Source organism: Podarcis gaigeae (genome assembly GCF_964106915.1).
Source record: "Podarcis gaigeae genome assembly, chromosome: 3".
In the NCBI taxonomy this organism is placed as follows: domain Eukaryota; kingdom Metazoa; phylum Chordata; class Lepidosauria; order Squamata; family Lacertidae; genus Podarcis; species Podarcis gaigeae.
In genome coordinates, this window is record NC_139680.1 from 118,728,900 (window position 1) to 118,756,080 (window position 27,181).

At 47.2% G+C, this 27,181-nt stretch overlaps 1 protein-coding gene and 1 long non-coding RNA gene across 7 annotated transcripts in view; one reads left to right on the forward strand and one right to left on the reverse strand.

Moving 5' to 3' along the window:
• Positions 1-27,181, reverse strand: part of NCOA1 (nuclear receptor coactivator 1) — a 288,605-nt gene that overhangs the window by 74,292 nt on the left and 187,132 nt on the right. For all 6 annotated transcript variants that reach the window (XR_014562729.1, XM_083733007.1, XM_083733009.1 and 3 more), the window contains one exon: positions 20,535-20,701. Coding sequence is in view for 5 of the 6 variants with exons in the window: in XM_083733007.1 (XP_083589133.1) it covers positions 20,535-20,701 (167 nt within the window). In the remaining variant the exon portion in view is untranslated. The remainder of the gene's footprint in view (positions 1-20,534; positions 20,702-27,181) is intronic.
• The window catches only part of LOC310842195, a 207,500-nt gene that overhangs the window by 16,326 nt on the left and 163,993 nt on the right, over positions 1-27,181 (forward strand). The window lies entirely within an intron of this gene.

The window sequence follows — 27,181 nt, forward strand, 5'->3', positions numbered from 1 at the left end:
GAGGTGAAAATCCAGCTATACGTTGCTTCATTTCTCTCGAAGCTTCTTCTTCACTTTTCATTTATTAGCAATCATTTATAGTGCTCCTCGAGCAAATTACTTTATCGTCTTTCTCTTCAGAGGGAAGCTCTCATCGTACCCCCTCTTGCCATTGTGACTTCTGCCAGTTGACGCCCTATGCCACGGATGGGGAGCAATTTCCAGCTTCAGGGACATTCGCGTCCTGTTCTGGGCAACTTTCTGGGGCCCACATGGCAGTGGTAGGTGTGGGGACAGAGGCAAAAAGGGCAGAGTGACGGATGTGAATTTTACTTTTGTAGAGCAAGCTCATTTCTGCACACCCCTGTCCTCTATCCTCCATCCTGGCAAACCATCAGAATCCAAGGGCACATCTCAGCCAGCCAAAAACACTCAAGGAGGGTGCTACCGAGGGGTGCAGTGGGCAGGAGATATTGTCTGGGGAGGGTCCCAAGGGCAAGAGAGAGGGACCGGGAGGGCAGCAGTTGGCCTCTGGCTCTGAGGTTCTCCACTCCTGCCTTCAGCCAAGACAAGTTCCCTTTCTCTTTTCATATGCCCCTTTCTTTAGCCTTGTTCGTACTATAGGATTCTTAAATCATGGTTTGTGGGGAGTTTTTTTGTTATTAAAAAAGTGCAATTCTAAATTAACTGTTTTGTAAGAGGAGACTCTTGAGAGTCCCACGGACTGCAAGAAGATCCAACCTCTCCATTCTGAAGGAAATCAGCCCTGAGTGCTCACTGGAAGGACAGATCCTGAAGCTGAGGCTCCAAGACTTTGGCCACCTCATGAGAAGAGAAGACTCCCTGGGAAAGACCCTGATGTTGGGAAAGATGGAGGGCAGAAGGAGAAGGGGACGACGGAGGACGAGATGATGGGACAGTGTTCTCGAAGCCAGCAGCATGAGTTTGATCAAACTGCTGGAGGCAGTGGAAGACAGGAGTGCCTGGCCTGCTCTGGTCCAGGGGGTCACGAAGAGTCGGACATGACTAAATGACTAAACAACAAAAAGCACGGTTCTGTTCACAGAACATTTGGGTTCTGCAACAATGGGACCTGTAAGGAAATGATGTGGTTTTCAAGTGCCCCTCTTCAGGATTCCAGCCAAACAATCCACTCCATTCAAATCTCCCCACCCCCTGATATTTCACCCCCCCAAAAGCCACTGAGCATACTCAGTCCTCACTATGCTATTCGGGGGGGGGGGGCTTTCTTCCACACCATTCTTTTTTCTAAAGTTTTCTCTCCCCCCACCTTAATTACTTCTACAAACCTCAGGGTTCCCAAAGCTTGTCGATGCAACCTACTTGTGTATGGGGTCATCCCATTTTGGATCCACATGGATTAACGCTTGGAGAATGGTTTTGATATTAGTGCATTGTTTTATTTATTGTTTCTGTTGTGGATCCTGACCTTTGTACCACGGGTGGCAGGCCAGGATAGCCAGTAGTAAGAAAATGTGAAATGTAACTAAACAGTAATTAAAATAGCAACGCAATGTCTTATCAGACCATTAAAACTTAAAAACCGAATTGTGCTGGACTCAGTGGGCGTTTGCTCGGATCCAGGAAGACTTCTGAGAATGGCTCACTTGCTAAAGCAGCCTTCACCATCCTGATGCCCTCAAACTGATTTAGATTACCAAGTTCCCATCTGCCCCAGCCAGGCTGGTGAAGGTGGCACTAAAAAAACTGGTCCGTGATATATCAAGCCCCTAGTAACAACTTCTTTCTTTCTTTTATATAAAGCTTTTCCAAGGCATTTGCATTGTTCAAGGCAGCTAACAGCCAAACCAAATCACGAAAACCAAAATACAAGTAGGTATTAGGGCTCGCCACATAAAAGCTCTCATTCCAGCAGACCACGTGCCTGTCCGGGGTGGGTGATGGGGAGACGAATTTCCTGAGGCAAGGCATTCCACAAATGAGGTGCAACCACAGAAGAGGCTTTCACAGCAGTCCCTCCTGACCAACCCTGATTTGGCCACAGAAGGTACACAGAAGAGTCTCTCCCTGGCTGATGTCAGGGAGCAAATGACAAGAGTCTTTTCAACATTTGCGATCTTGCCGTTTTGCGAGCAAGGTAAAGGTAACAGGCCAGTCACAGACGACTCTGGGGTTGCGGCGCTCATCTCACTTTACTGTCCGAGAGAGCCGGCATTTGTCCACAGACAGCTTCCGGGTCATGTGGCCAGCATGGCTAAGTCACTTCTGGTGAACCAGAGCAGCACACGGAAACACCATTTACCTTCCCACCGGAGTGGTACCTATTTACCTACTTGCACTGGCATGCTTTTGAACTGCTAGGCTGGCAGGAGCTGGGACCGAACAACGGGAGCTCACCCCGTCCCGGGGATTCGAACCACCAACCTTCTGATCGGCAAGCCCTAGGCTCTGTGGTTTAGGCCACAGCGCCACTCGCGTCCCTTTTTGCGAGCAAACATGAGTCCAATTAACTCACTAGAGCCGACGAACACCACTGAGAATTTTTCGTGCACATTCCCCGCTGAAATAAAAGGGGTCTGGGAAGCGGGAGGGGGGCGGAGTCTCTACAGAGTTCGGCGTCCTTCGTGTCTCATTACGGAGCAACCTTTTCAAAGCATAAGCAGAAACCGCAGAGGCACCACCTCCCACAACAGCAGCAATAGGAAGCCATTTCTAGCGGTTGCACATACTGCATTGGTGCCTTATGAAGTCGAAAAGGGCTGGTTGCCTGAACTGTGACAGGGGAAATTATGCAGCACCGACTGAACATAAAATTAATGAGCAGTGACTGCCTGCTGGTGTACAACTTCTTAAGGAATGTGATACTAATTGCACATCTCCCCCCCTCCCCCCATTCTTTAAGCAGCCATTCATCCAGAATTGGTTCGTACTCCACCCATCAAGACTCAACCAGAGCTTTTCCAGTAGGTCCCCCAGAAAATGTTCCTGATTTCAAAGGCTGGAGACAGAGGCCTTGTCACGGTCTGACCCCCTGTCAATGTGCTTCAGGATGCTGTCTTTCCATTCCCTCTTCCCAATTTCTGGTTCACGTGGCTGGCCTGAAGGTCCAAAACGAACACACTGCGCTTACCGCAAATTAGTTTTTTGCCTCCAAGTCCGAACTGGGATCCCGGCTGAAAACAGAGCTTTCTAATTCTGGTTTCATGGCAAATAATGGGCAGCTGGTAAAGCATGAGCCAACGTTGTAAACAACTGCCCAAGTTGTTGGAAAGCTTACGGACGGAGAGTCTTTTTTTCCTCCAGGATTTCAGGGTGCTGAACTGATTCTGCTTGGGGCATCAAATACCTGCTGAAGGGGTGTGTGTGTGTGCATGTGTAAATAAATAGGCTGCCCTGGAATTTCCGCCAAGAATTTCCTTCAGGAAATACTTGCCTTTTTCTCTGCCAACCTTCACACAGGCAGCCCCACATGAAAGAACACACAGCCCTCCAGTCCCCTGGCTTCTCAGTATCTCCAGCTGAAGGAGGACCACAGTGTCGCACCTCAGGATTAAAAGGGAATTTTAAACGGGAGTCCCTCTTCTGGAGCTCGCTCATTAGAATGGTTAGCCCGGCGACCTATGATTCTATGATTCTATGACCTTCTGGTGAGCTATTATGAGAGCAATTCATAAACTGGCATGGCGAAAGGGGATAGAGGAAAGTTTTTATCCCTCACTCATCTCACTAGAACTTGTGGATATTCCATGGAGTTAATTGTTGGAAGGTTCAAGACACATAGAAGGAAGTACTTTTTCATGCAGCACCAAGTTAAACTATGGAACTCACTCCGATAGGAGGCAGAGATTGCCACTACCACCACCACCACCAACAACAACAATAATAATTTATTACTTATACCCCGCCCATCTGGCCAGGCCTCCCCAGCCACTCGGGGCAGCTTCCAATAAAATATTAAAATACAGTAATGCATCAAACATTAAAAGCTTCCCTAAACAGGGCTGCCTTCAGATGTCTTCTAAAAGTCTGGTAGTTGTTGTTCTCTTTGACATCTGATGGGAGGGCGTTCCACAGGGCGGGTGCCACTACCGAGAAGGCCCTCTGCCTGGTTCCCTGTAACTTGGCTTCTTGCAGTGAGGGAACCACCAGAAGGCCATCGGCGCTGGACCTCAGTGTCCAGGTAGAACGATGGGGATGGAGACGCTCCTTCAGATATACTGGACCAAGGCCGTTTAGGGCTTTCAAGGTCAGCACCAAGATGTTAAATTGTGCTCGGAAACATACTGGGAGCCAATGTAGGTCTTTCAAGACCAGTGTTATATGGTCTCGGCGGCTGCTCCCAGTCACCAGTCTAGCTGCCGCATTCTGGATTAGTTGTAGTTTCCAGGTCACCTTCAAAGGGAGCCCCATGTAGAGTGCATTGCAGTAGTCCAAGCGGGAGATAACCAGAGCATGCACCACTATGGTGAGACAGTCTGCGGGCAGGGAGGGTCTCATCCTGCGTACCAGGTGGAGCTGGTAGACAGCCGCCCTGGGCACAGAATTGACCTGCGCCTCCATGGACAGCTGTGAATTCAAAATGACTCCCAGGCTGCGCACCTGGTCTTTCAGGGGCACAGTTACCCCATTCAGGACCAGGGTAGCTTTAAGAGAGGATGAGACAAATTTACGGAGAGGGCAATCGTCGGCTTCTAGCCATGATGGCTATGCTCTACTTCCACAGTTGGAGGCAGTGACGCTTCTGAATGACAGTTGCTAGAAATCACAGGAAGGGAGAGCTGCTCTTGTGCTCGAATCCTGCTTGAAGGTTTCCCACAGGCATCTGGTTGGCTACTGTGGGAACAGGATGCTGGACTAGAGGGGCCATTGGCCTGATCCAGCAAGCTCATCTTATGTTCTCATTATACAGTGCTTCTCGCCAGAGCAAAGACGATTCAGGGCATGGCTGGAGACCTTTCAGGCATGCAACAGGGGGCGCCTTAGAGGCACTGGGCCTGATCCCAGTCAGACTTCAGCATTCAAAGCGGGGCCGAGTGGTTAAGACTGGTCACCTCAGTGTTATCTGCTCTTTCATTATTGCTTCCGGCTCTGATAAGAAACCACTTGGGGAATGTAAACATGCAATTCAACATTTCATGCCAGAAACTCCACTTGAGAGTGCAAGCCCCTCCCCAAAGGTTAACACAGTGCTATTTCCACTAATAGGGACTTCAATGATTATTTAGTTTTCCTCTAGATATCTGGTAAGGAGCATGAAGGCAGTGGCGCCAAGGCTTCGACTATCACATTCGTGGTCTGAATGTGACCCATACTGGGGCAGGACAGAAGGCAGGTATTTCAGCCCTTAAAGACCAACTCTTCAGAGACCATTCAAGTCCACGGAATAGGAGAGACCAGCAAAACACAGCTGAGACTCCCAACTCCTCTTTTTTCTGATGCCAGTGTCAAATTCAGTGGGGACTGTGGGGGGGACTGGGGGTTGGCTACCCCTGTCCTAGATTTCACATTCTGTACCCATAGCCAGCCTCTCCTCTTGCATGGCTGTATAGTGAGCCTGCAGAAATTGTACTGGCCTGGATGAGGCCTGGAAGACGCAGGGGCAATTCCTCCCCTGCCTTCATCGTCTCCCCTTCCCCTTGTTCTATATATTTAGCTGTCAAGTAGATTGAAACTGTCAGCAGATGAATTAGAATTTTATTGACTTGCTTCATAGGAGGGAGGGCTCTATAAAATAAACGCACGCAGAGCAAAGTGCCCAGCGCTGCTGCGCAGACAGAATTTTACAGCAGTGACTGGAGTTTGTATCTGAAATCAATCCCTGATAGAAGCCAGATTCAAGGGGAGGAGACAGAGAGGCCAGTTTTTATAGATGGGGGCAGCAACTCAGCCCTACTGAAATAAAGGGGTGGAGGAGTTTGCCGGCTCACTGGAATTCATGACCCGAGGGGAAAAAAACACTTCTCGTTTACAGAGGATGTGCTTTGCAGAAGCATGCTAAAAAAACCTCTTGCTTATACAGGGCTGCAGGTGGCTGGTTGAGAGTCTGGAAGCTGCAAAACACAGCAGCACCCAGGCAAGTACAGCCATACCTCAGGATAAATATGCTTCAGGTTAAGTATTTTCGGGTTGCGCTCTGCAGTGACCCGGAAGTAACGGAGCGCATTACTTCCGGGGTTCGTCGCTCGCGCATGCGCAGATGGTCAAAATGACATCACATGCATGCGCGGAAGTGGCGAAACGTGACCTGCGCCCGCACAGATGCGTCTTGCGTTCTATTCAGGATGCGAATGGGGCTCCAGAACGGATCCCGTTCGCATCCCGAGGTACCACTGTACTGTCCAGGGTGTAGAGGACTGGTATGTCCCAATGCTGGCACTTCATTAAAACAATCCCAATTTACTAGTCTGTAGAACTGGAAGGAAGGGGGAGGAGAGGAGAGGAGGAGAGAAAAGGTGACTGGCAAAGCAAAGGACGCTGGTAAAAGGCACTCCTAATTGCTGTCGTTGGGACTTGGAGGAAGAGGAACCAATGGAATCAGGAGAGGCAGGAGCAGGCACCCTGGAAGAGGACTCGGACATCACTGGGCTCGAGACCAGCAAACAAGGACCTTCTTAACCTGAGACACCTAAACTAAGGCCCCAACTGACTACCCCCTTTCAAGTGGGACCTCTCCAAGGGCCCAGGATCTTTGCTCCAAGACCCTCTTGTGCGGCCAAGTCTGCGCACAACTTCAGCAAGACCCAGGAGAGGCGATTTGAGTGCCAGGCTTCAGGCCAAATGGCTGCTGCCTCTTTAAGGGTCTCCACTTTCCAGCAAGGATGCAGAACTCGGGAGGTGTCCTCAGGCATCAATACTGTTAAGTATCGGAACTCAATCCCTGTCCATCCCCATGCAAGCCGTCTCTTCCCATGGGCCTGTCCAGGGTTCTGAAACACCTGCTTCTCTCTCACTCTGGTTCCTGGCCTGTTCAGTTGCTATGCAGTCTCTGCCTCTAGGTTACCATGTGCTCTAAGACAATGCCCAGTTTGCTTCCACCAGGGCAACTGGCACTGGCACATCAAGGGGAAACAGTGGGTCCAGGAGCACCCCCAAACTGTGCAAGTGCTCCTTTAAGGGAAGCAATACCCAGGTTAGAACTGGTTATTAGCCATTATGTCCTGGTTTTCCTTTGTAACCTATTGGCCAGTAACCTGATTAGATGACGCAGTTCTGGCAATTTGAGAAAGATGTCAACTCTCCACTCTCTCCATACTGTCTTATGAGCCTCTTGTATCTCCCTCAGCCCCCCTCCCTAAAAGAACCCCCTGTCAAGCCCTGGTCACATTTTGAATAGAGTGGAACATAGAAGTATGAGATCTTCCTTATCTGTTTCATTCCAAAGCATGGGGAACACAGAGTGCCTCTTACGGAACACATGAATTGATTCACAATTTTGGTTTCCTTTAAATCAAAAGGGAAAGAGGAGAACTCCATTAAAATTCAATGTAGCTAAACTGACACGATTAGATTTAGACTGACAATCAAGCTCTGATAAGATCATGATCCAATTTTAGATATGACATAACCTTTAATGTGGCACTACCGAACGCGTTGATTTAAAATCCTTTATTTAATTTCAAATCCCCCTAATTTGCAAGTCAGAGGTCTGCAACCACACTGTTGATCAAGCTTGCATACAGTAAGCATAATTCTTTTTAAACTTCTTCTTCGTAAACATAGTGGGCAGAAGTAACGATGGAGAATATTGGTGATTCTAACTGTCAACTATGATTCTTAGCACGAGAGTAACAAAAGCAGTAAAGTTCTTATAAGATTCAAGAACATGTGGATTGTCTTGCGACACCAGGGCTTTTAATTCAACAGATTATCTCCCCAAAAAGCCAGCCAGACACTGCAAGCTAGCTCTTGTGCACAGCACCCCGACTGTACCTTTCCAAACCTATCATCCCATGGCCTCATCGCTGCAGGAGGAAAATGCAGGGGTCTAAATCTGGGGACTTGATGCTGGGCAGAATGCAGAGACAGACAATAGTTACCTGAAACACCCAGACTTGGTTCATTCCTGGGCAAATAATAATAATAATATAATAATAATTTATTATTTATACCCCACCCATATGGCAGGGCTTCCCCAGTCACATATTCCAAATGAATATTAAAAACAATACAGTAAAAACTTCCCTAAACAGGGCCACTTTCAGTTGTCTTTTAAAAGTAAAATAAGTTGTTTATTGCCTTGACATTTGCTGGGAGGGCGTTCCACAGGGCAGGCACCACTACTGAGAAGGCCTTCTGCCTGGTTCCCTGTAACTTCGCTTCTCGCAGTGAGGGAACCGCCAGAAGGCCCTCGGCGCTGGACCTCAGTGGATGATGGGGGTGGAGACACTCCTTTGGGTATACTGGGATGAGGCCACTTAGGGCTTTAAAGGTCAGCACCAACACTTTGAAGTGTGCTCAGAAACGTACTGGGAGCCAATTACGATCTTTCAGGACCGGTGTTACATGGTCTCGGCGGCCACTCCCAGTCACCAGTCTACTCTGCCGCAAAGCTCTTCTACGGAGCGCTCTCTCTCTCTCTCTCTCTTTTTAAGTAATGTTTTGGAAGAAAGAACCAGGTGTGAAATCAAAAACTTTAACAAAAGCAGTTGTGTTCCAGCAGGGAATTTAAAAGGGATTAACACTGCTGAACAAACACATGCAAATCCACAACTGCGAAAAGTAATTTTCAGATTTAACTTGGGTGTCCAAGTTTGATTCCTTCCAAAAGAAAAATCTGATGTATTCAAAACCTGCTTTAAAAGTTTGGGATGGATTAATTTTTTTAAAAGGGGGGACGGACGCATGCACCTGGACTCTGTGGGACATGGGGTACTGCACTAGGAGAGGTGCCTGACCCACCAGGCAATTCTCATTTGAAGGGCTGCAGCACAGGCATTTCATGCAAAAGGCCACGGGTTCAATCCCCTGGCATCTCCAGGTAAATGCTGAGAATGACTTGTGTCTGAAATCCTGGAAAGCCGTTGCCAGTCAAAGTAGACAATACTGCCCAAGATGGACCAATGCCAAAACTGTTATAAAGCAGCCTTTCTATGTTGCTCCTATTTTATTAGCAGAGCAACATTGCTGGCTTTCAGTGGCCATGGTTTAAGCTTTTAAGGGTGTCCGGTTTCAGTGTGCATTCTTTCGGCCTGATTTTATTTGATTGATTTAAAGTTTGTCAATAGTCCTGGAAAATTTAATTAAATCAAGCCGCGGCCTGCTTTAATTAAGGGGATGTAAATTAATCCATATGGGAGATAACTGGCAGATGCTGCCAAAGGGCTGGAGGCTGAGCAAGATCACCTCTGGGTCTGTCCCAGCCCACGATCCACAGGCAGAGAAGAGAAGCAGCAGCAAGTGTTGCAGGAGAGGTGCGCCTTCTTGACGCAATCCGGGCAGATATGGGTCAAAAAACAGCTGTGGAAGGGAGCATTGCTAGGGCTGCTCTAAACATTTCTGGTGCTTGAGGAAGAGGGTTCAAATGGCACCCAACATACACTAATTGACATGGGTCGCAATCCATCAGGATGCTCTCCATCTTAATCCTCTTTTTTGGGAAGGTGAGGATCACTTTGCAGCTTGTGGCCGGTGGTGGGAACAGAGTCAGTCTGGTACACTTCATGGGTGGGGGGCAGGAGAGGAAGCCTTCTCAGAGATGACACGTAACAATTGGGTAGATTGACGCTGCATGTAAACTGCTATTGCAGGAAAAAGCTTTAGTTTGCTGCTTTGGGAAACTCAATGCTGGGCTTCGTGGACCTTGGCCTTGACCAGCAAAGGACTCTCATAACCAGAGGGGTGCTATGCAAGATGGGTCAGCAGCAAGCAACACTGCTTTCTCCAGGGTGCAGACATTTAAACCTCCTTCCTCATTCACTTGCAAAAAAACCAACCCCAACCCAGCAAAACTATGACTTCATCAAGAGAGCTTTTCTTCTGCTCCCTGGCAAACTGGGGCGCTGAGTGCTTGAAAAGCAGCATTCACGGAGCCTCGCTGGCTCAGAATCGCCATGCAACTTTTGTGGGATGGCGGAGTGCTGAAAAATTAACTGCCTGGCCCCTTCCTTTGCCTGGTTTATGGCTGTCTTGGCAGATGCACCCCAGGCTGCTGCCACCGCCGCAAACTCCGTGTCCTGCCAACTGTACATTACTAGCCTTGGAAGGGCTCCAGCCCCGGGAAAGCCGCTCTAAAAGCATTTGCTTGATACTTTCAAACAGCAGCCCAGCATGCAAAGCTCTGGCGGCGGCAGAGGAGGAGGAGGAGGAGGAGGCCTCGGCTGATGTATAGGCACGCGGGGTGGATTCAGAAGGCCTCCTGTGTTCTCCCTTGGGCTCCTCCCTCTAATTCCGAGGGAGAGAAAGAAATGAGATGCTCTCGGCTGGGGAGGAAGAGCTGCCCTCTCACCTCTTCATGAGGGGCAAGCTTTGAAATCCGTCAGCAGGAGGAACAGCCACTGGGGAGCACTTGGCGAGGGGAGACTGAACTGTGGATTGTTTCCATTCATTGCTAACTTCCACCTGCTGCTCCGCAGCTCTGCTGTTTGCAGAGAGCTCCAATTAGCGCTCTCGATGCCGGAGAAACATCCATTAAAAATTTCTGCTTACGGAATTTGAAGGGGATTTTTCCCCCCCTCTCTTTATTTGAAAATCCCTCCCTTCGCTACATTAGAAATTCCACAGCAGCCAGTCTCTCTTTTCCTACTTAGCTATTCCCTGAACTTATTTGCAGCCAGGAACCTCGTTAGCCCTGGCTTCTGGTTCTGAATGTCAGAGGGCCTACAATTCAGACCGTGTATAGAGTACCGCCAATAAGTCAGCGCAGCACAGATCAATCACATCGGCTAAAATTGTGTAAAAGTATTTTTCTTTTCCAGATTATGCTCGACCCTGGGAAGAGATCGGTGCAGCTAAGCCACAGAGCCTTGGCAGAGCTAAATCTTTCTTTGAAACAGATCATAGGAGAAGTGTGGAGGGGAAAGGAAATCACGGCTATGCGTCTGAACACTCATCAGAGGAGTAATATTTACTCCTGGGCAAACAGACCTTCCCTTCAAACTGTCTGCAAGAAAGAGGGTCAGCTCTACATTGCCATAACAATCCGGGACACTGGGACAGTCTGAACCAGGACCTGGTGAATTCCTGCTGTAGACCTTCATAAGGAAGCAGCCCAGGAAAGTAGAGGAAACAGAGCATAGTAATAATTAACAGGTAACGTAGCTGCACATGTTTATAGCTCTTTCTGCTCCAGGAAGGAAGCATTTACAAGCTCTAATGAAGTCAGCTTCATCATCTCTTCTGCATCAGTTGGCCTGTGTCCTAGAGCTCTGAAAGGCATTTCCGTTGCACCACTCATCACTCCTGGTGGGTTCCTGAAGCATCCCAGCTCCAACCACAAGCAGAGTGGGGTGAAGGAGCCCCTAAATTTCACTGCAGAGTGCCTGGTGGCATCTGACTCTGCTGCAGCTGAGCAAACAAGATTGCAGCTCATTAGGCTTCTGCTGCCCCCACATGCAACTCTGCTGGGCAACTTGCTGCACCACATCCTATCTTTGTAATGAAAACTGTTCTACTGCTTTGTCTAAGGCTCTGAATTCTGCCTGAGTCTGTGCATTTTTATGCCTCTGAATATTCATGACAAACTGAAAAACAACAAGAACAACAACATGCAGAATTATTCCGAGGCCTTAAGTTTCAATTTTCAAACAACACTGCAAGATTCTATTCCTCGCTGAATGTGGATAACGGCTTAGAAAGGAGTAGGGCATCAGGTAAACGTGCAGGTATCAGGAAGGCTAGGCAAGGTTTCCCAGTGGTTTGGGGGGTGGGGAGAAAAAAATTCATCAACTTGTGCGAGTCCCTCTTGTATGGCGTGCCGTTTTATGTTTCTTAAGGTAAAGGTAAAGGTAAAGGTACCCCTGACCATTAGGTCCAGTCGTGGCCGACTCTGGGGTTGCGGTGCTCATCTTGCTTTATTGGCCAAGGGAGCCAGCGTACAGCTTCTAGGTCATGTGGCCAGCATGACTAAGCCGCTTCTGGCGAACCAGAGCAGCACATGGAAACGCCGTTGACCTTCCCGCTGGAGTGGTACCTATTTATCTACTTGCACTTTGACGTGCTTTCGAACTGCTAGGCGGGCAGGAGCAGGGACCAAACAACCGGAGCTCACCCCGTCGCAGGGATTCGAACCGCCGACCTTCTGATCAGCAAGTCCTAGGCTTTGTGGTTTAACCCACTGCGCCACCCACATTACCTTACGTCCAAATATCCATGTCCTTCTGCCCCCTCTTGAACAAACATCTCTAGGCCTTAACCTTGCAGAAGGCAGCAGGTGAGTTATGAATTCTGATTCTCCTGTGCCCCCATCAGGACCAGAGCTCAGTAGGAACTTCCTTGCTGAATCAGTCCAAGGGTTTTCCTAGTCCAGCATTCTGTTTTCAACAGCTGCCAGCCAAACACCTCTGGAAATCACAAGAAGGGGAGCAGGGCATGAAGGCTCCTTCTCTTTTTCTTGCATCCAGGACCTGAACATGGAGCTCAGTCCCCACCTTCTCTCCTTACCCTTTCACCCAACAGTCTCTCCGCCCCAGCCAAAACTCTACAAGACCCACCTGTCCCCAGTCTTTTAGTAAAGACTCCTGCGCCTTATGCTTAGCAGAGAGCATAGCTGGGGGAAAAAACATAAACAGATCTAATAGTGGTACTTTTCTCAAGTATATAATCTGCTTAACCTCCGAGGGCTGCAGTGTGAAACATATCCACACATCACATTTCCCTGGGTATCCAGAGGTGGAAGATCACCAATGAGCAAAAACAGAAATCTAATGCACAAATTGGTGCTAATACCTGCTGGAAAAGGCATGCCAGCAATGGACAGGGCTGGAGCCCAAAAGGTGAGTGAGGCTACAGACACCTTCTTGATGTCTCACACTCAGATGCATGCATCCCGTTCACCCATTCCCACTCCCCCCGCAATTCATTCATCTCCCACGCTTAAGATAGAAGATCTTCCTGTATAGCTAGGTTAAGGTAAAGGGACCCCTGACCATTAGGTCTAGTCATTGCCGACTCTGGGGTTGCGGCGCTCATCTCGCTTTATTGGCCAAAGGAGCCGGCGTACAGCTTCCGGGTCATATGGACAGCATGACTATGCCACTTCTGGCGAACCAGAGCAGCGCATGGAAATGCCGTTTACCTTCCCGCTGGAGCGGTACCTATTTATCTACTTGCACTTTGATGTTCTTTCGAACTGCTAGGTTGGCAGGAGCAGGGACCAAACAACCAGAGCTCACCCTGTCACAGGGATTCGAACTGCCGACCTTCTGACCGGCAAGTGCTAGGCTCTGTGGTTTAACCCACAGCGCCACCTGAGTCCCCTCCTGTATAGCTAGTAAGCTTTCAAATAATAAAGCAAACCTAACTGCTCTGTTAGAGGCAGAGCTGGAGAGGGGAGGCCACAGGGTGGATTTAAAGATGTTGTGGGCCGCATCCAGCCTCCCAATCCCTGCCTAAGATACTACTCTGCCATCGTCTCGCGCCCAACAGCCCAGAGTTAAATGGAGCGAAACTGAAAAGGTGCAATTTCCTTCCTCCAACCCTTCCACCCCCACAAACAACATGGTCAGCAGAAAAGAGACCAGCGGGTAATGGAGAGCAAAGCTCAAGCAACCACTCCGTGTAGTAGCTCTTGCTCTCGTTAATGTTCAGCCATGCTGTGCCCTGCCAAGAAAACTAATGACTGCTGGAGAGGCAATAAGCGGGAGACTCTCAAGCACTTACCTGATAAGAAACTCCCTTCTGGTTTCATCTGTAATGTGCATGAAATGTGACACCCCTCTATACCAAACAGGAGTTTCCAAATTACCTGCCCTGTCTAAATTCTGTCTGACCTCTGGGTTCCACAGTATCACTCCTGAGGCAACAGGAAGCAACGGAAGGGATAATAATAATAATAATAATAATAATAATAATAATATAAATAAATAAATAAATTTTATTTATACCATGCCCTCCCTGGCCAGAGCCGGGCTCAGGGCGGCTAACACCAGTAAAATTACAGTAAAAACATAATAGGGGGAAAAACCCAATTTAAAATACAGGTTAAAATGCACTTTAAAATGCAGCCTCATTTTAAAAGTAGCCCATAGGTCAAGACCATAAGGGGAGGGAAACATAAGGGTCAGACTGAGTCCAAACCAAAGGCCAGGCGGAAGAGCTGCTAGGTTGGCAGGAGGTTGGCCCTAGTTGAGACCAGTCTAACTACCTTGCGACCTGGGACCTCCAAAATGTTGTCATTTGTGGACCTTAAGGTCCTCCGCGGGGCAGACCAGGAGAGGCGGTCCCGTAGGTACCATGGGTGTGTTTCCTCCATATACAGCCCAAATGATGTGTTTTTCCAGAAAGACTGGCGCTTCTGACACCCACAAAAAGGCACAGGGGAAATTTTTCTCTAGGAACCGTTTAGCATGTGTGAGAGTATTTTTCAGTTGTCAAAGCCAAAATCAAAATTTGAGCAGAGGGAAATGGATCAAATGTAGTTCCTTGTCTGAAACCTTGGGGCAGCTCCCGTCTAAAGAGCTGTGGAATATAATGCAATGATAAAAGAGATTGTTTCAGTTATGTCTCGAATGGCCCGTCAAGCAACCACTGTGAGTCTTCTGAGGAAGCACACCTGAAAGCTACAAGGGCAGAGACAACTTCACTTCGATACACTATAAGATTCCTTAGTGCAATATGAAATAAATTATTTAAAGAAACTGTAAACGTTCAGTAAATTTCTATTTGTCCAACACAGCCTTCCCCAGCCTGCTGCCCTTCCAGTATTTTGAACTACAACTCCCACCAGTATGTCCATGCTTGCTGTGGCTGACGGGATACTTGGTATTTGAAGAAGTGTGCATGCACACGAAAGCTCATACCAAGAACTAACTTAGTTGGTCTTTAAGGTGCTACTGGAAGGAATTTTTATATTTTGTTTTGACTATGGCAGATCAACACGGCTACCTATCTGTAACCAGATCTTAAGTGTTATACAGATACAGTGGATGCTTGGGTTGCGAACGTGATCCGTGTGAAGGTACATTTGCAACCCGCAGCATTCACAACCAGCAGCGCTGCATCTGCGCACACGGGGGTCGTGATTCGGCGCTTCTGCGCATGTGCAATGTGCGATTTAGTGCTTCTGTGCATGCGCAAGCGCCAAAACCCGAAAGTAACCTGTTCCAGTACTTCCGGGTTCGGCACAGTGCGCAACCTGAAAACATGCAACCTGGCTGTACCTTTACCAGTCATGTTCTCCAAGAGCCTTTAACAAGCCTGCCTCTGGTGCAACCAGACATGTCAGAGACAAACTCAACTTCTTCTGCCCACCAACTACGTGTGCTCCATTTGAGCTAGGGCCTGTTTCAAAATTAGATTCAAAACATTTTGCATAAATACCAACATACAAAATCTGACATACACAATTGTTGGGGTTTTTTTTTTTTAAAAAAAAATTAAGCCAACTCTCTACACTGGAAGAAAGTGAGGAATACAGATGACTAGAATCTCAAGACACTTTCACAAGTACCAACAACACCTCTTTGTCCCCAACACATTTATATTTAACTTGGGACAGGAATAACATGGTTCCTAATGTGGAAACCATCCATTTTACTTTTGACAATAATCCCGAGAAGTGTGAGTATCTAATTAAACAACAGCAGCAGCAGCAACGAGGCAGGCATGATCCCATTTCTACGAAGAGGCACGACCAGGAGGGCATCACCAGTTGCCAAGGCGGTATTTTACTTCCAAGAAGCACAAATGACAGGAGTAAGGCCATGAAAACATTACAATCGGAACATGCGTATTATGGGACACGGCAAATCTCCTTTGCAAAAGCCTGAGGCTCCCTTCCCCACCCGCTCGCATCTTGGGATGCTAAGCACAGCCTTCGCTCCCAGGCAAGCTGACAAGTTCCACGCCCAGCGCTTTGTCTTTTGGAAAGAGCTGCTGGTGCCACAAGGCGAGCGTTTCATTCGAGGAGAAATATGGAGCGCCTTCTTCCAAGCCAAGGAGGGACTGCTGCAGGGCAGGCCTTGAGCTGCTGGCAGAGCCCCATTTCTCATGCTCCCAAGCGCTCGCGATTCAGCCACAGTGGGAGGGCAGGGAACGAGAGAGGCACCGCTCTCTCGCCAGGGCCATTGAAAGAGCACAGAAACCCATGGAACTTCTCACTCTCTCTCTTTTTGGAAATATGCATTATTTCCACCTGGATATTTCCACAGCCACTGACTCTGTGAAAGGGCTTCTCTCCCACTGCCTCTTGCCCCCACCCACCCAAAAACGGAAGCTGGGCAATGCAGAAGGAGACTGAGCAACAGTGGGAAGACCTCAGTGGATGGATTCCCAGGGCGCTTTCCCATGCATCCTGGCTCTTTCTACAATTAATCTTTTTATTTAAAAAACCCAAACACCTGGATTCCAAAAGATTTAAAACCAGAGTTTTACTTTTAAATGCAGTTACAATGTCAGTTTTTAAAACAACAACAACAGTACAGTGGTACCTCTGGTTGCGAACGGGATCCGTTCCGGAGGCCCGTTCACAACCTGAAAAGAAGGCAACCCGCAGTGGCGTGTCTGTGCACATGCGGGTTGCAATTCGCCGCTTCTGCGCCTGCGCGTGACATCATTTTGTGCTTCTGCGCATGCGCGAGCAGCAAAACCCGGAAGTAACCCTTTCCGGTACTTCCGGGTTGCCGCAGGACGTAACCTGAAATAACTTAACATGAAGCAGATGTAACATGAGGTATGACTATAACTCTGTTTAAAATGAAATCTGAATGTAACATAGGTAAAGGTAAAGGGACCCCTGACCATTAGGTCCAGTCGTGACCAACTCTGGGGTTGCGGCGCCCATCTCGCTTTATTGGCCGAGGGAGCCGGCGTACAGCTTCCGGGTCATGTGGCCAGCATGACTAAGCCGCTTCTGGTGAACCAGAGCAGCGCACGGAAACACTGTTTACCTTCCCGCCGGAGCGGTACCTATTTATCTACTTGCACTTTCACGTGCTTTTAAACTGCTAGGTTGGCAGGAGCAGGGACCGAGCAACGGGAACTCACCCCGTCGCAGGGATTCGAACTGCCGACCTTCTGATCGGCAAGTACTAGGCTCTGTGGTTTAACCCACAGCGCCACCTGCGTCCTCGAATGTAACATAGCAAGATGAAAACACTGAAATGTCCTCTAGCCACTATACAACACTGCAGATGTAGGAGATCCTGTCTGGGGGCGGGGAGGTCTGTGTTTGAATCAATCCCCAGCCTTTGCCTTGAAGTTCACGGGGTGACCCTGGGATAGTCGGCCTAACCTACCACAAAGAGTTGTTGTGAGAATTCTTGTAAGGAGAGAACTATGTTTGCTGCCTTAAGTTCCCTAGAGGAAAGACGGGATATAAATGTAATTAATCGGTTGACCAATCTAGTGAATGAATGAAGAAATGAAATATCTTCAGAAGGTAACAGCTCAAGATCTTCTTTCAAACACACTGAACTGAAAGCCCACTTTTAATGTGTGATGTTGTTTGTATATTATGTTGGAAACTGCCCAGAGTGGCTGGGGCAACCCACTTAGATGGATGGGGTACAACAATTAAGTTGGTATTCTTGTTTTCTTCTATGGAAAGGGGGGGGGATGTAGGAAATATTTGACTTCTAGGACAAGTGTTATAAATTAAAGGGTCATGTATTGTATTTATTATTGTTGCAAATTATGAATATTTTATCCACCACGCCAAGCAGTGAGAAAGTGTACTTTCCATACTAAAAACCAGTGTTGGGGAGTGGTTAGAGTGTTGGGCTAAGACCTGGGAAACCAGGATTCAAAGCCCCACTGAGTCATAAAGCTCACTGGGTGATATTGGGCCCATCACTGTCTCTCAGGCAAACCTACTTCACAGGGTTACTGCATGGTTTAAATGGGGACAGAGAGAACCATATGAGGACAAAGGGTTCCTCATGTGGAAGACATGGGCAAGTGATTCCAGGAAGAGAAAGGGAAATTGCTCACAACCGAGCACTCCAAATTCTGCTGTGGATCATGACGGTTGTCTTTAAGCGAGTGGTCTTACTTAAGTTTTCTTACAGCTAAATGGAAATCTATTAACTTCCCGGTTGCCACTCCAGTCTCTAAGCAGACAATGGTCAAACGCAAAAGGTCTGAGGACTGCATGGCCAGAAGATTTGGATGCTGCTCCCAGCCTAGGTAGTATGAAGACTTCATTTAGTTACAAACGAACCACTTTTGATTGTTATGGAAACCCATTAGTACAAGCTCTCATTACCAATATATATATTTTTAACAAAATAAACCTGATGATGATTAGGATGCACTCTTGTTCAGGAAATGCATCAATTTTTTAAAAAATGAGCAACGTTATTTAAACCAAATTATTTAAATTGGTCTTTTTTCTGAGCAATTTAAATCAGTGGTTTAAATTGCCTTAATTTAAATCAATCCACCCTGTAGACAGCCTCTTTTTACTAACTAAGTCGTATTTGGACGAAGCTGAAATGAAATAAAAGCAAGGAAGGGGCTGTTCACAATAACACTTCGGTCGTGGTTTGATGGTGGAGATCTCCCTAACAATCTACAAGTAAATATTATTTAGTTACAAACTCTATCAAGGAAAGCAAAGGTGGTTCTGAGGCTTGACCCCTGCAGTCCTTGCAAAGACAGAAGGCCATTCCATGCAATACACCTTCATTTGCCTCTGTCAATAGACCCAAGGGGTGGCTGCCAGCAATGAGCACGACTGTAGGATCCACGCACTACACTTTAAACCTACACTTAAGTTGCCACTTAAACATGCAATGTGCGAAGCGACTGCAAATTTGCTGACCAAAATGCAGCAGCACCCTCGCCTCCCTCAAGGTATGCAAAGCGCAACAGGGCCTTATGCTGCTCCCTGTCTCTGTGTACCCCCATACACATCCCCCAAATTTGCTCTGGGTGATTAGGAGAACTCCCAGGGGTAGGAGATGGTTCCACCGGACAAACAGAACTGCTTGTGCTGAAAGAACTCTCTCCTTTGCACAACACAATTGCCGTATTTTTCGCTCCATAAGACACACTTTTTCCCTCCTAAAAGGTAAGGGGAAATGTCTGTGCGTCTTATGGAGCGAATGTGTGGTCGATCGCTGACTCCCTTTCCGGCCCCTTGCCCAGGCTTCCATTGCTGAAAGTTTTGCAGACGGAGGCTGCTTGCTTCCCCAGCGACATGTGACTGGCTGATTAGATTATCTGTCTGGAAACTGTAGAAACAGTTCCCTTTCCTTTCCTAAAGAAGCTGCAGAACTGCGAGTTGAACCCCATAAAAAACAGGATTTTTCCCCTTTGCAAAAGAAGCTGCACAACTGTGAGCTGATCCCCCCCCCCCAAAAAAAAAACTAGGTGCGTCTTATGGTCATGTGCATATTATGAAGTGAAAAATACGGTAATTCCATCCTAAATGCCTGATCTCTAGTTGAGGCCAGTCTGAAAACCCATATTTGCAGAGCTTGCAAGTGAGAGCAGGGGAGACATCTGTAGGGGAGAATGAATGAGTTAAGAGGGGGTGTGTGTGTGTGTGCGCGCGCGCTGTGCTGTGCTGACCCATTTCTGTGCCACTGACTCTCCCTGGCAAATGCCTCCTTCAAAGAATCACAGAACTTGAGAGTTGGAAGGGACTCCAAGGGCCATCTAGTCCAACCCCCTGCAATGCAGAAATCTCAACTAAAGCATCCCTGACAGACAGACAGACAGCCAACCTCTGCTTAAAAAGCTCCAAGGAAGGAGAGTCCACCACTTCCCAAGGGAGTCCGCTCCACTATCCAACAGCTCTTACTGTCAGAAAGTTCTTCCTGATGTTTAGTCGGAATCTCCTTTTTTGTAACTTGAAGCCGTGGGTTCGAGTCCTGCCCCCCAGAGCGGGAGAATACAAGCTTGTTCCATGTGACAGCCCTTGAGATAGTTGAAGATGGCTATCATATCTTTGTTGTGGGGAAGGTGTTTAGAAAGGGGACTCAGGAGTGGGGGAAGGATGTTTTTGAATCATATGCTTTCATTACTCAGTTGCTGCACCGCTCTCTCCAAGGAGGATCTAGGCCACACCTTGTGAAAGTCTTGCCTTAAAACAGTGGTTCTCAAAGTGGGTGGATTAACCCACCAAGAGGCAAGGGGGTGGCAGGGGGGTGCTGGAGGTGTAAATGACTATTAGACTTTGAAAAGCTGGGATCATTGGATTAAGTCCATCCATTTTGTTGAAATGATTAAATTAGTTTTAACTGGATTTTGAATAAATATGCAATTAATTGTTTTGAATTATATTGTGTTATTATCTTCCTCAATGGCTGTGCAAACCATTATTCTGAATAGTTTTTTTTTTATTGGCCATGGGGCACTGTGGATGAGTTTACTGAACCAAGGGGTGTGTGGCTTGAAAAGGTTTAGGAACCACTTGCCACCTTCAAACACACCAGTGGCAAACAAGAGAAGACCAAAGGGCCTTGCCGATTTACCTTGTTCAAGCCTCTTCATCTGCTGAATCTGGTCAACCGTTTTCTTCAGAATCTTGCATTTGTCAGGTTTGACGCTTAGGCTGTCGATCTCTCCGATATTGGCTGAGAGCAGCTCGGCCAGCTCTTCCAAGTATTTGTTCTCTTGCTCCCTGCGCCGTTTCTCATTGCTGTTGGAGAAAAGCAACGCTCAGTTACTAAGCTCCTCAGTAATCAAAGCCTATGCGTGCTTTAAAATAATCCAAAATTCACACTAAGGACAGCCCAAATTAAGGGCGCGAGTTTCTTGAGTATTTGTGGGTGTTTTGTTAGTATGACCCCGACTGCAATCTAATCCATTCAAACAACAAGTCATGTGGTGTGTTAGCGAGGGTTCAGGCATCAGTTCAAGATTATCTGATCCAACTCCATCTCATAATATAACCATTACAAACGCCAGTAAAAACAAAACCAGACCAGTGTCACTAACGCATAGCATCAGCTAATAATAAAACGCAATGATAAAGGGCTTACAGCAACTTTACCTAAGAATCTAAGGTAAAGGTAAAGGACTCCTGACAGTTAAGTCCAGTTACAGACAACTCTGGGGTTGCGGCACTCATCTCGCTTTACAGGCCAAGGGAGTCGGCGTCTGTCTGCAGACAGTTTTTCCGTGTCATGTGGTCAGCATGACTAAGCTGCTTCTGGCGCAACAAACACCGAAACCAGAGCAGTGCACGGAAATGCCGTTTACCTTTCCGCTGGAGTGGTACCTATTTATCTACTTGCACTGGCATGCATTCGAACTGCTAGGTTGGCAGGAGCTGGGACAGAGCAACGGGAGCTGACCCCACCGACCTTCTGATCAGCAAGCCCAAGAGGCTTGGTGGTTTAGACCACAGCGCCACCTGCATCCCTTGCTAAGAGTCTACATGTTAGCAATTCAATTATTCAGTCGCTGCCCTCGGGAAGGGCTGGAGTTCAGTGGTGGAGCATCTGCCCAGAAGGTCTCAGGTTTAGTCCCTGGCACCTTCAGGTCAGGTTGGAAGAGACTCTTCCAGCTGAAATCCTCAAGAGCTGCTGTCGCTGAGCTAGATGGACCAATGGTTTGACTGGGTATAAGGCAGATTCCTATGCTCAGTGTGTACAATGTAAGGCTAGTCAGCTGGCCCATTTCATACCACCTTAATCATGAGCATGAAAAGGAGGATTCAAAAAGAATGCAGGAGCATATAATGTGTTCTCAAAAAACTGCTTTTTCTGCTCATTAGTAGAAGTCAAGAGGATGCAGACTTTTTATTGTCAGTTTTATGAGGTTCTTGATCCACAAATATGCATTTGCGGGTGGCGCTGTGGTTAAACCACAGAGCCTAGGACTTGCCGATCAGAAGGTTGAGGGTTCGAATCCCCGCGATGGGGTGAGCTCTTGTTGCTTGGTCCCTGCTCCTGCCAACCTAGCTGTTCGAAAGCATTTTCAAAGTGCAAGTAGATAAATAAGTACCGCTCTGGCGGGAAGGTAAACGGCGTTTCCGTGTGCTGCTCTAGTTTGCCAGAAGCGGCTTAGTCATGCTGGCCACATGACCCGGAAGCTGTACGCCGGCTCCCTCGGCCTGTAAAGCGAGATGAGCACCGCAACCCTAGAGTCGGCCACAACTGGACCTAATGGTCAGGGGTCCCTTTACCTTTACAATCATACCTCGGGTTACAGGTGCTTCAGGTTGTGTTTTCGGGTTGCACACTGCGCTGAACCCGGAATTACCAGAACAGGTTACTTCCGGGTTTCGGCGCTCGCACATGAGCAGAAGCACTAAATCATTCTTTGCGCATGTGCAGAAGTGCCAAATTGCGACCCGTGTGTGCGCAGACCTGGCGCTGTAGGTTGCGAACGCTGTGGGTTGCGAATGTGCCTCCTACACGGATCACGTTTGCAACCCGAGTGTCCACTGTATTGCACTAGGTTCATTATCATCACAGCCTGCATTTTTGTGCTTAAGAGTGCATTTACTATTCCTATGTTAGCACTTTGGCTGCTTTTGCACAGAAAGATGTTAGCCCTCTCTCTCTCTCTCTCTGCTTTGGGCTCATACTTCTCTTCTACACACACTCTCTGCCTCAGCAGGCTATACGGCTATGAACACAGAACAGCCACTCAACCACTCAAGCTATAAGGAGGCCACTGAAGGCAAAAAGAAACTGGCAAATTGCCAACAGGAATAAATTGTGATGGCAGTGAGCCAAGAAAGCAAGTTAATAAGCTAAAAGGCAGAAGAGATTTTTTAAAAAATAAAATAAAATAAAAGAAGGGCAATCAATCTGTTTGCAAAAGCTGCTAAAGCAATCGCTTTATAAGCAAATCTAAGAAGCTTCCAACACACCATGGAACTATGTAGATGAAGAGCGAGTAGCCTTTACTTGGCTGCAATTACTCGTTTTTATACTTTGGAGCATCTGAGAGCAATTCTGCGGGCTTTTTTCTTTTTTCTTTAATGCAATGATAGCACGGTTCGTTGCTGAGTGGGATTTGGATGCCTTTCCCCAAGGTTGCAATTCTGTTGCTGAGGGGGTGGGGAGATCCTGCATTTTCACAGCACTGCAACTATAGTTGCTGGGGGAAACACAACCTCTTCCTCCCACCCATCAGGGCTTCATCAACACAGGGGACAAAGCCCCAGTCCCTTCCCCAAAATGCAGCCCCAGCAGCCATCAGGTTACCCTCCCAGCTCTAACTCAGTCCTGCCATTTCAATAACCATTTCCATCTTCTCCATGTTGTTCTTTGGAGATTATACTGAAGCGTTAGAAGCCGTATCTAGACCTATCGACATTTTTCGTTTTGTGTATGTTTCCAAGCACAATTCAAAGTGTTGGTGCTGACCTTGAAAACCCTAAACGGCCTTGGTCCAGTATATCTGAAGGAGTGTCTCCACCCTCATCGTTCTACCTGGACACTGAGGTCCAGCGCCGAGGGCCTTCTGGCGGTTCACTCGCTGCAAGAAGCCAAGTTAACAGGGAACCAGGCAGAGGGGGTTCTTGATAGTGGCACCCACCCTGTGGAACGCCCTTCCACCAGATGTCAAGGAAATAAACAACTACCTGACATTCAGAATACATCTGAAGGCAGCCCTGTTTAGGGAAGCTTTTAATGTTTGATGTATTACTGTATTTTAATATTTGGTTGGAAGCTGCCCAGAGTGGCTGGGGAAGCCCAGCCAGATGGGCGGGGTGTAAATTATGGGAGGGCGTTCCACAGGGCGGGCGCCACCACCGAGAAGGCCCTCTGCCTGGTTCCACGTAACCTCACTTCTCGCAGTGAGGGAACCGCCAGAAGGCCCTCGGAGCTGGACCTCAGTGTCTGGGCAGAACGATGGGGGAGGAAACGCTCCTTCAGATATACTGGACCGAGGCCATTTAGGGCTTTAAAGGTCAGCACCAACACTTTGAATTGTGCTCGGAAACGTACTGGGAGCCAATGAAGATCTTTCAGGACCAGTGTTATATGGTCTCGGTGGCCACTCCCTGTCATCTGTCTGGCTTCTGCATTCTGGATTAGTTGTAGTTTCCGGGTCACCTTCAAAGGTAGCCCCACGTAGAGCACATTGCAGTAGTCTAAGCGTGGAGGAGAGATTGGTGGTACTTAGACGTAGTCTCAGACTGCTTAGAAAAAACCCCGGAGAGCACGGGACTTAGGCAGCTATAGGAAGGTGGGGCGAGTCATACAAGGGGCAAGACCTACCAGAGATGCGTTGCTGTGCTCATTACGCCTGACACTCTTGTGCAAATTGCATTTTTGCCAAAAAAGAGTTAATACCAACTTGCATGGTATGATTTACTGCTGACACACTCCTGCCATGTTAAGGAGGGGGTACTGGAACATCTGGAAGATCTGCTAGATGATGGGTTTGCTCTGATGATTGAAATATTAAGTAAATAGTAGCATGAGCATTTTAGTTGAGGTCAAATTAAGAGGGGGGATCAGTAAAGTAACTTGTGCATGAATTTATTTAAAGATTAAAGAACGTAACTCAATGCCCCTGTTGCTATGGCAACATGTAAGCTGTAGGAAAGAGAAGAATAAGGGCAATTTCCCCTAGAGAAAAGCACCATAAGGATATGATTTCAACGAGAAAGTCTTCCTACCATACCAAAGTACCATCCCCTGCAACAGTTAAAACTCTCTAGACGTTAATGCAAAAGAAAATGGCAAATTAGCAGACCCAAAGCTAGAACGAGGGCTGACAGCCAATGAAAAAAATATCTCAAGTCGATTAATCATACAAGCTAATTGATGAATTGCTTAATCAATCAGTTAAATTGGCATGGGCGTGCAAGTGAATAAAATAATAGTTAAATGAAAAATAAAGTAGTCTATTTTAGTTGATGCAAGCAAATGAAACAGCAGGAACCATCTTAAAAGAGAAGGAGAGACTGAGAGAAAGAGAAAGACATTTTCTAACGAAGGATGAACAGAGTTCTTCCATTCCATTATGCTAATCTCCCGCTTGGACTACTGAAATGCGCTCTACGTGGGGCTACCTTTGAAGGTGATCCGGAAACTGCAATTAATCCAGAATGCAGCAGCTAGACTGGTGACTAGGAGCGGCCGCCAAGACCACATAACACCGGTCTTGAAAGACCTACATTGGCTCCCAGTACGTTTCCGAGCACAATTCAAAGTGTTGGTGCTGACCTTTAAAGCCCTAAACGGCCTCGGTCCAGTATACCTGCAGGAGCGTCTCCACCCCCATCATCCTGCCGGGACACTGAGGTCCAGCGCCGAGGGTCTTCTGGTGGTTTCCTCATTGCGAGAAGTGAAGCTACAGGGAACCAGACAGAGGGCCTTCTCAGTAGTGGCACCCGCCCTGTGGAACGCCCTCCCATCAGAAGTTTTTAATATGTAACGCTGTACTGTTTTTAACACTTGATTGGGAGCCGCCCAGAGTGACTAGGGAAACTCAGTCAGATGGGCAGGGTATTAATAATAATAATAATAATAATAATAATAATAATAATAATAATTGTTAGGGATTCCTACTTGGACTGGGTTAGGGAGCTAAAAAAAACTGAACTCCTCTGCTGGAAAAGGGAGGATCTGAATTTTCAGATTTCACTCTATTTTATGCCTTTGCAGCAGGCCCTCCCTGACAGCTCTCCCAGAGAATATGTTAATTTTAGTTTCTCTGCTTCTTATTCTACTAGTTTTTCACATCAGTTTTCAATTTTCAATTTTTTTCAATTTCCCCCCTAAAGACTTCATGAAAATTCAGCAGCATTTCAGAGCCAATTTATCTAAAATACACTTTTTTTTGTACGTAAAGTTGCCTAATATATATATTTTGGTGAAGTTGGTTTCCCTAAAAGAATTATTTTTTTATACATTATTTTTTACTAATATATGCATTTATAGGCACACTTTGCACTAGTATTTGCATTTCTGTACAGAACCTCCTTGCAAAATTCAGAGAAGTATGAATTCAGAGACTTCTGAAGGATAGAAGTGCTTTGGTTTGCACATTGTTTCAGAAAGTACACATGACATAAGTTTGCTTTGCACATGACCAGTTTTGCACAAAGCAGCTATGTGCTACAAATAATAATTAAATGATAGTAATTTTATTATCTATACCCTGCCCATCTGGCTGTGTTTCCCCAGCCATGTAAAGAACTGTCCACAAAAAGATTCACAATACACTTTACTGTGTGATTTCATGTTGGATCCCCACCCCCACCCTTTTTCAGATTATATGTGAGCCAGAAAATCCAGATTGAGTGGCAAAAATGGTTGAGGAGGACGCCATGTGGGCTCTAGGAAAAGGAAGCACATACAAGTAGCACCAAATACACATTGAATTGCCTTGTGGAGGAAAAATGAGGTGAAAAAGTTCAAGACATTCCTCCCGGGAGGTGACAAGGCAGAGCGAATAATAATAATAATAATAATATTTTTTTTTTTATTTATACCCCGCCCTCCCCAGCCAAGGCTGGGCTCAGAGCGGCTTACAAGCAATAATAAAAACAAGATGAATGATTACAACTTAAAAACAAAAATAAGATACAACATTAAAATAATGGAACATTAAAATATTAAAATGTAGCCTCATCGCAGGAGGAGAAGGAAAAGAAAGGAAAGAAAAAAAAAGAGGGAGGGAATCAAATTGGCTCCAAGCCAAAAGCCAGGCGGAACAACTCTGTCTTACAGGCCCTGCGGAAAGAAATCAGATCCTGCAGGGCCCTGGTCTCATGAGGCAGAGCGTTCCACCAGGCCGGGGCCAGAGTTGAAAAGGCCCTGCCTCTGGTTGAAGCCAATCTAACTTCCTTAGGGCCCGGGACCACTAGGGTGTTGCTGTTTATGGACCTTGAGGCTCTCCGTGGGGCATAGCAGGAGAAGCGGTCCCGTAGGTACGAGGGTCCTAGGCCACATAGGGCTTTAAAGATCAAAAGCAGCACCTTAAATCTGACCCTGTACTCCACCGGGAGCCAGTGCAGCTTGAATCATGCATGGTTCATGCCTGCCTGCCATCCACATTTTCAAAGAATTGCAAGGACCACAACGCCCAATGCTACAGGGAACCAGGCAGAAGGCCTTCTCGGTAGTGGCACCCACCCTGTGGAATGCCCTCCCATCAGATGTCAAAGAGATAAACAACTACCTGACATTTAGAAGACATCTGAAGG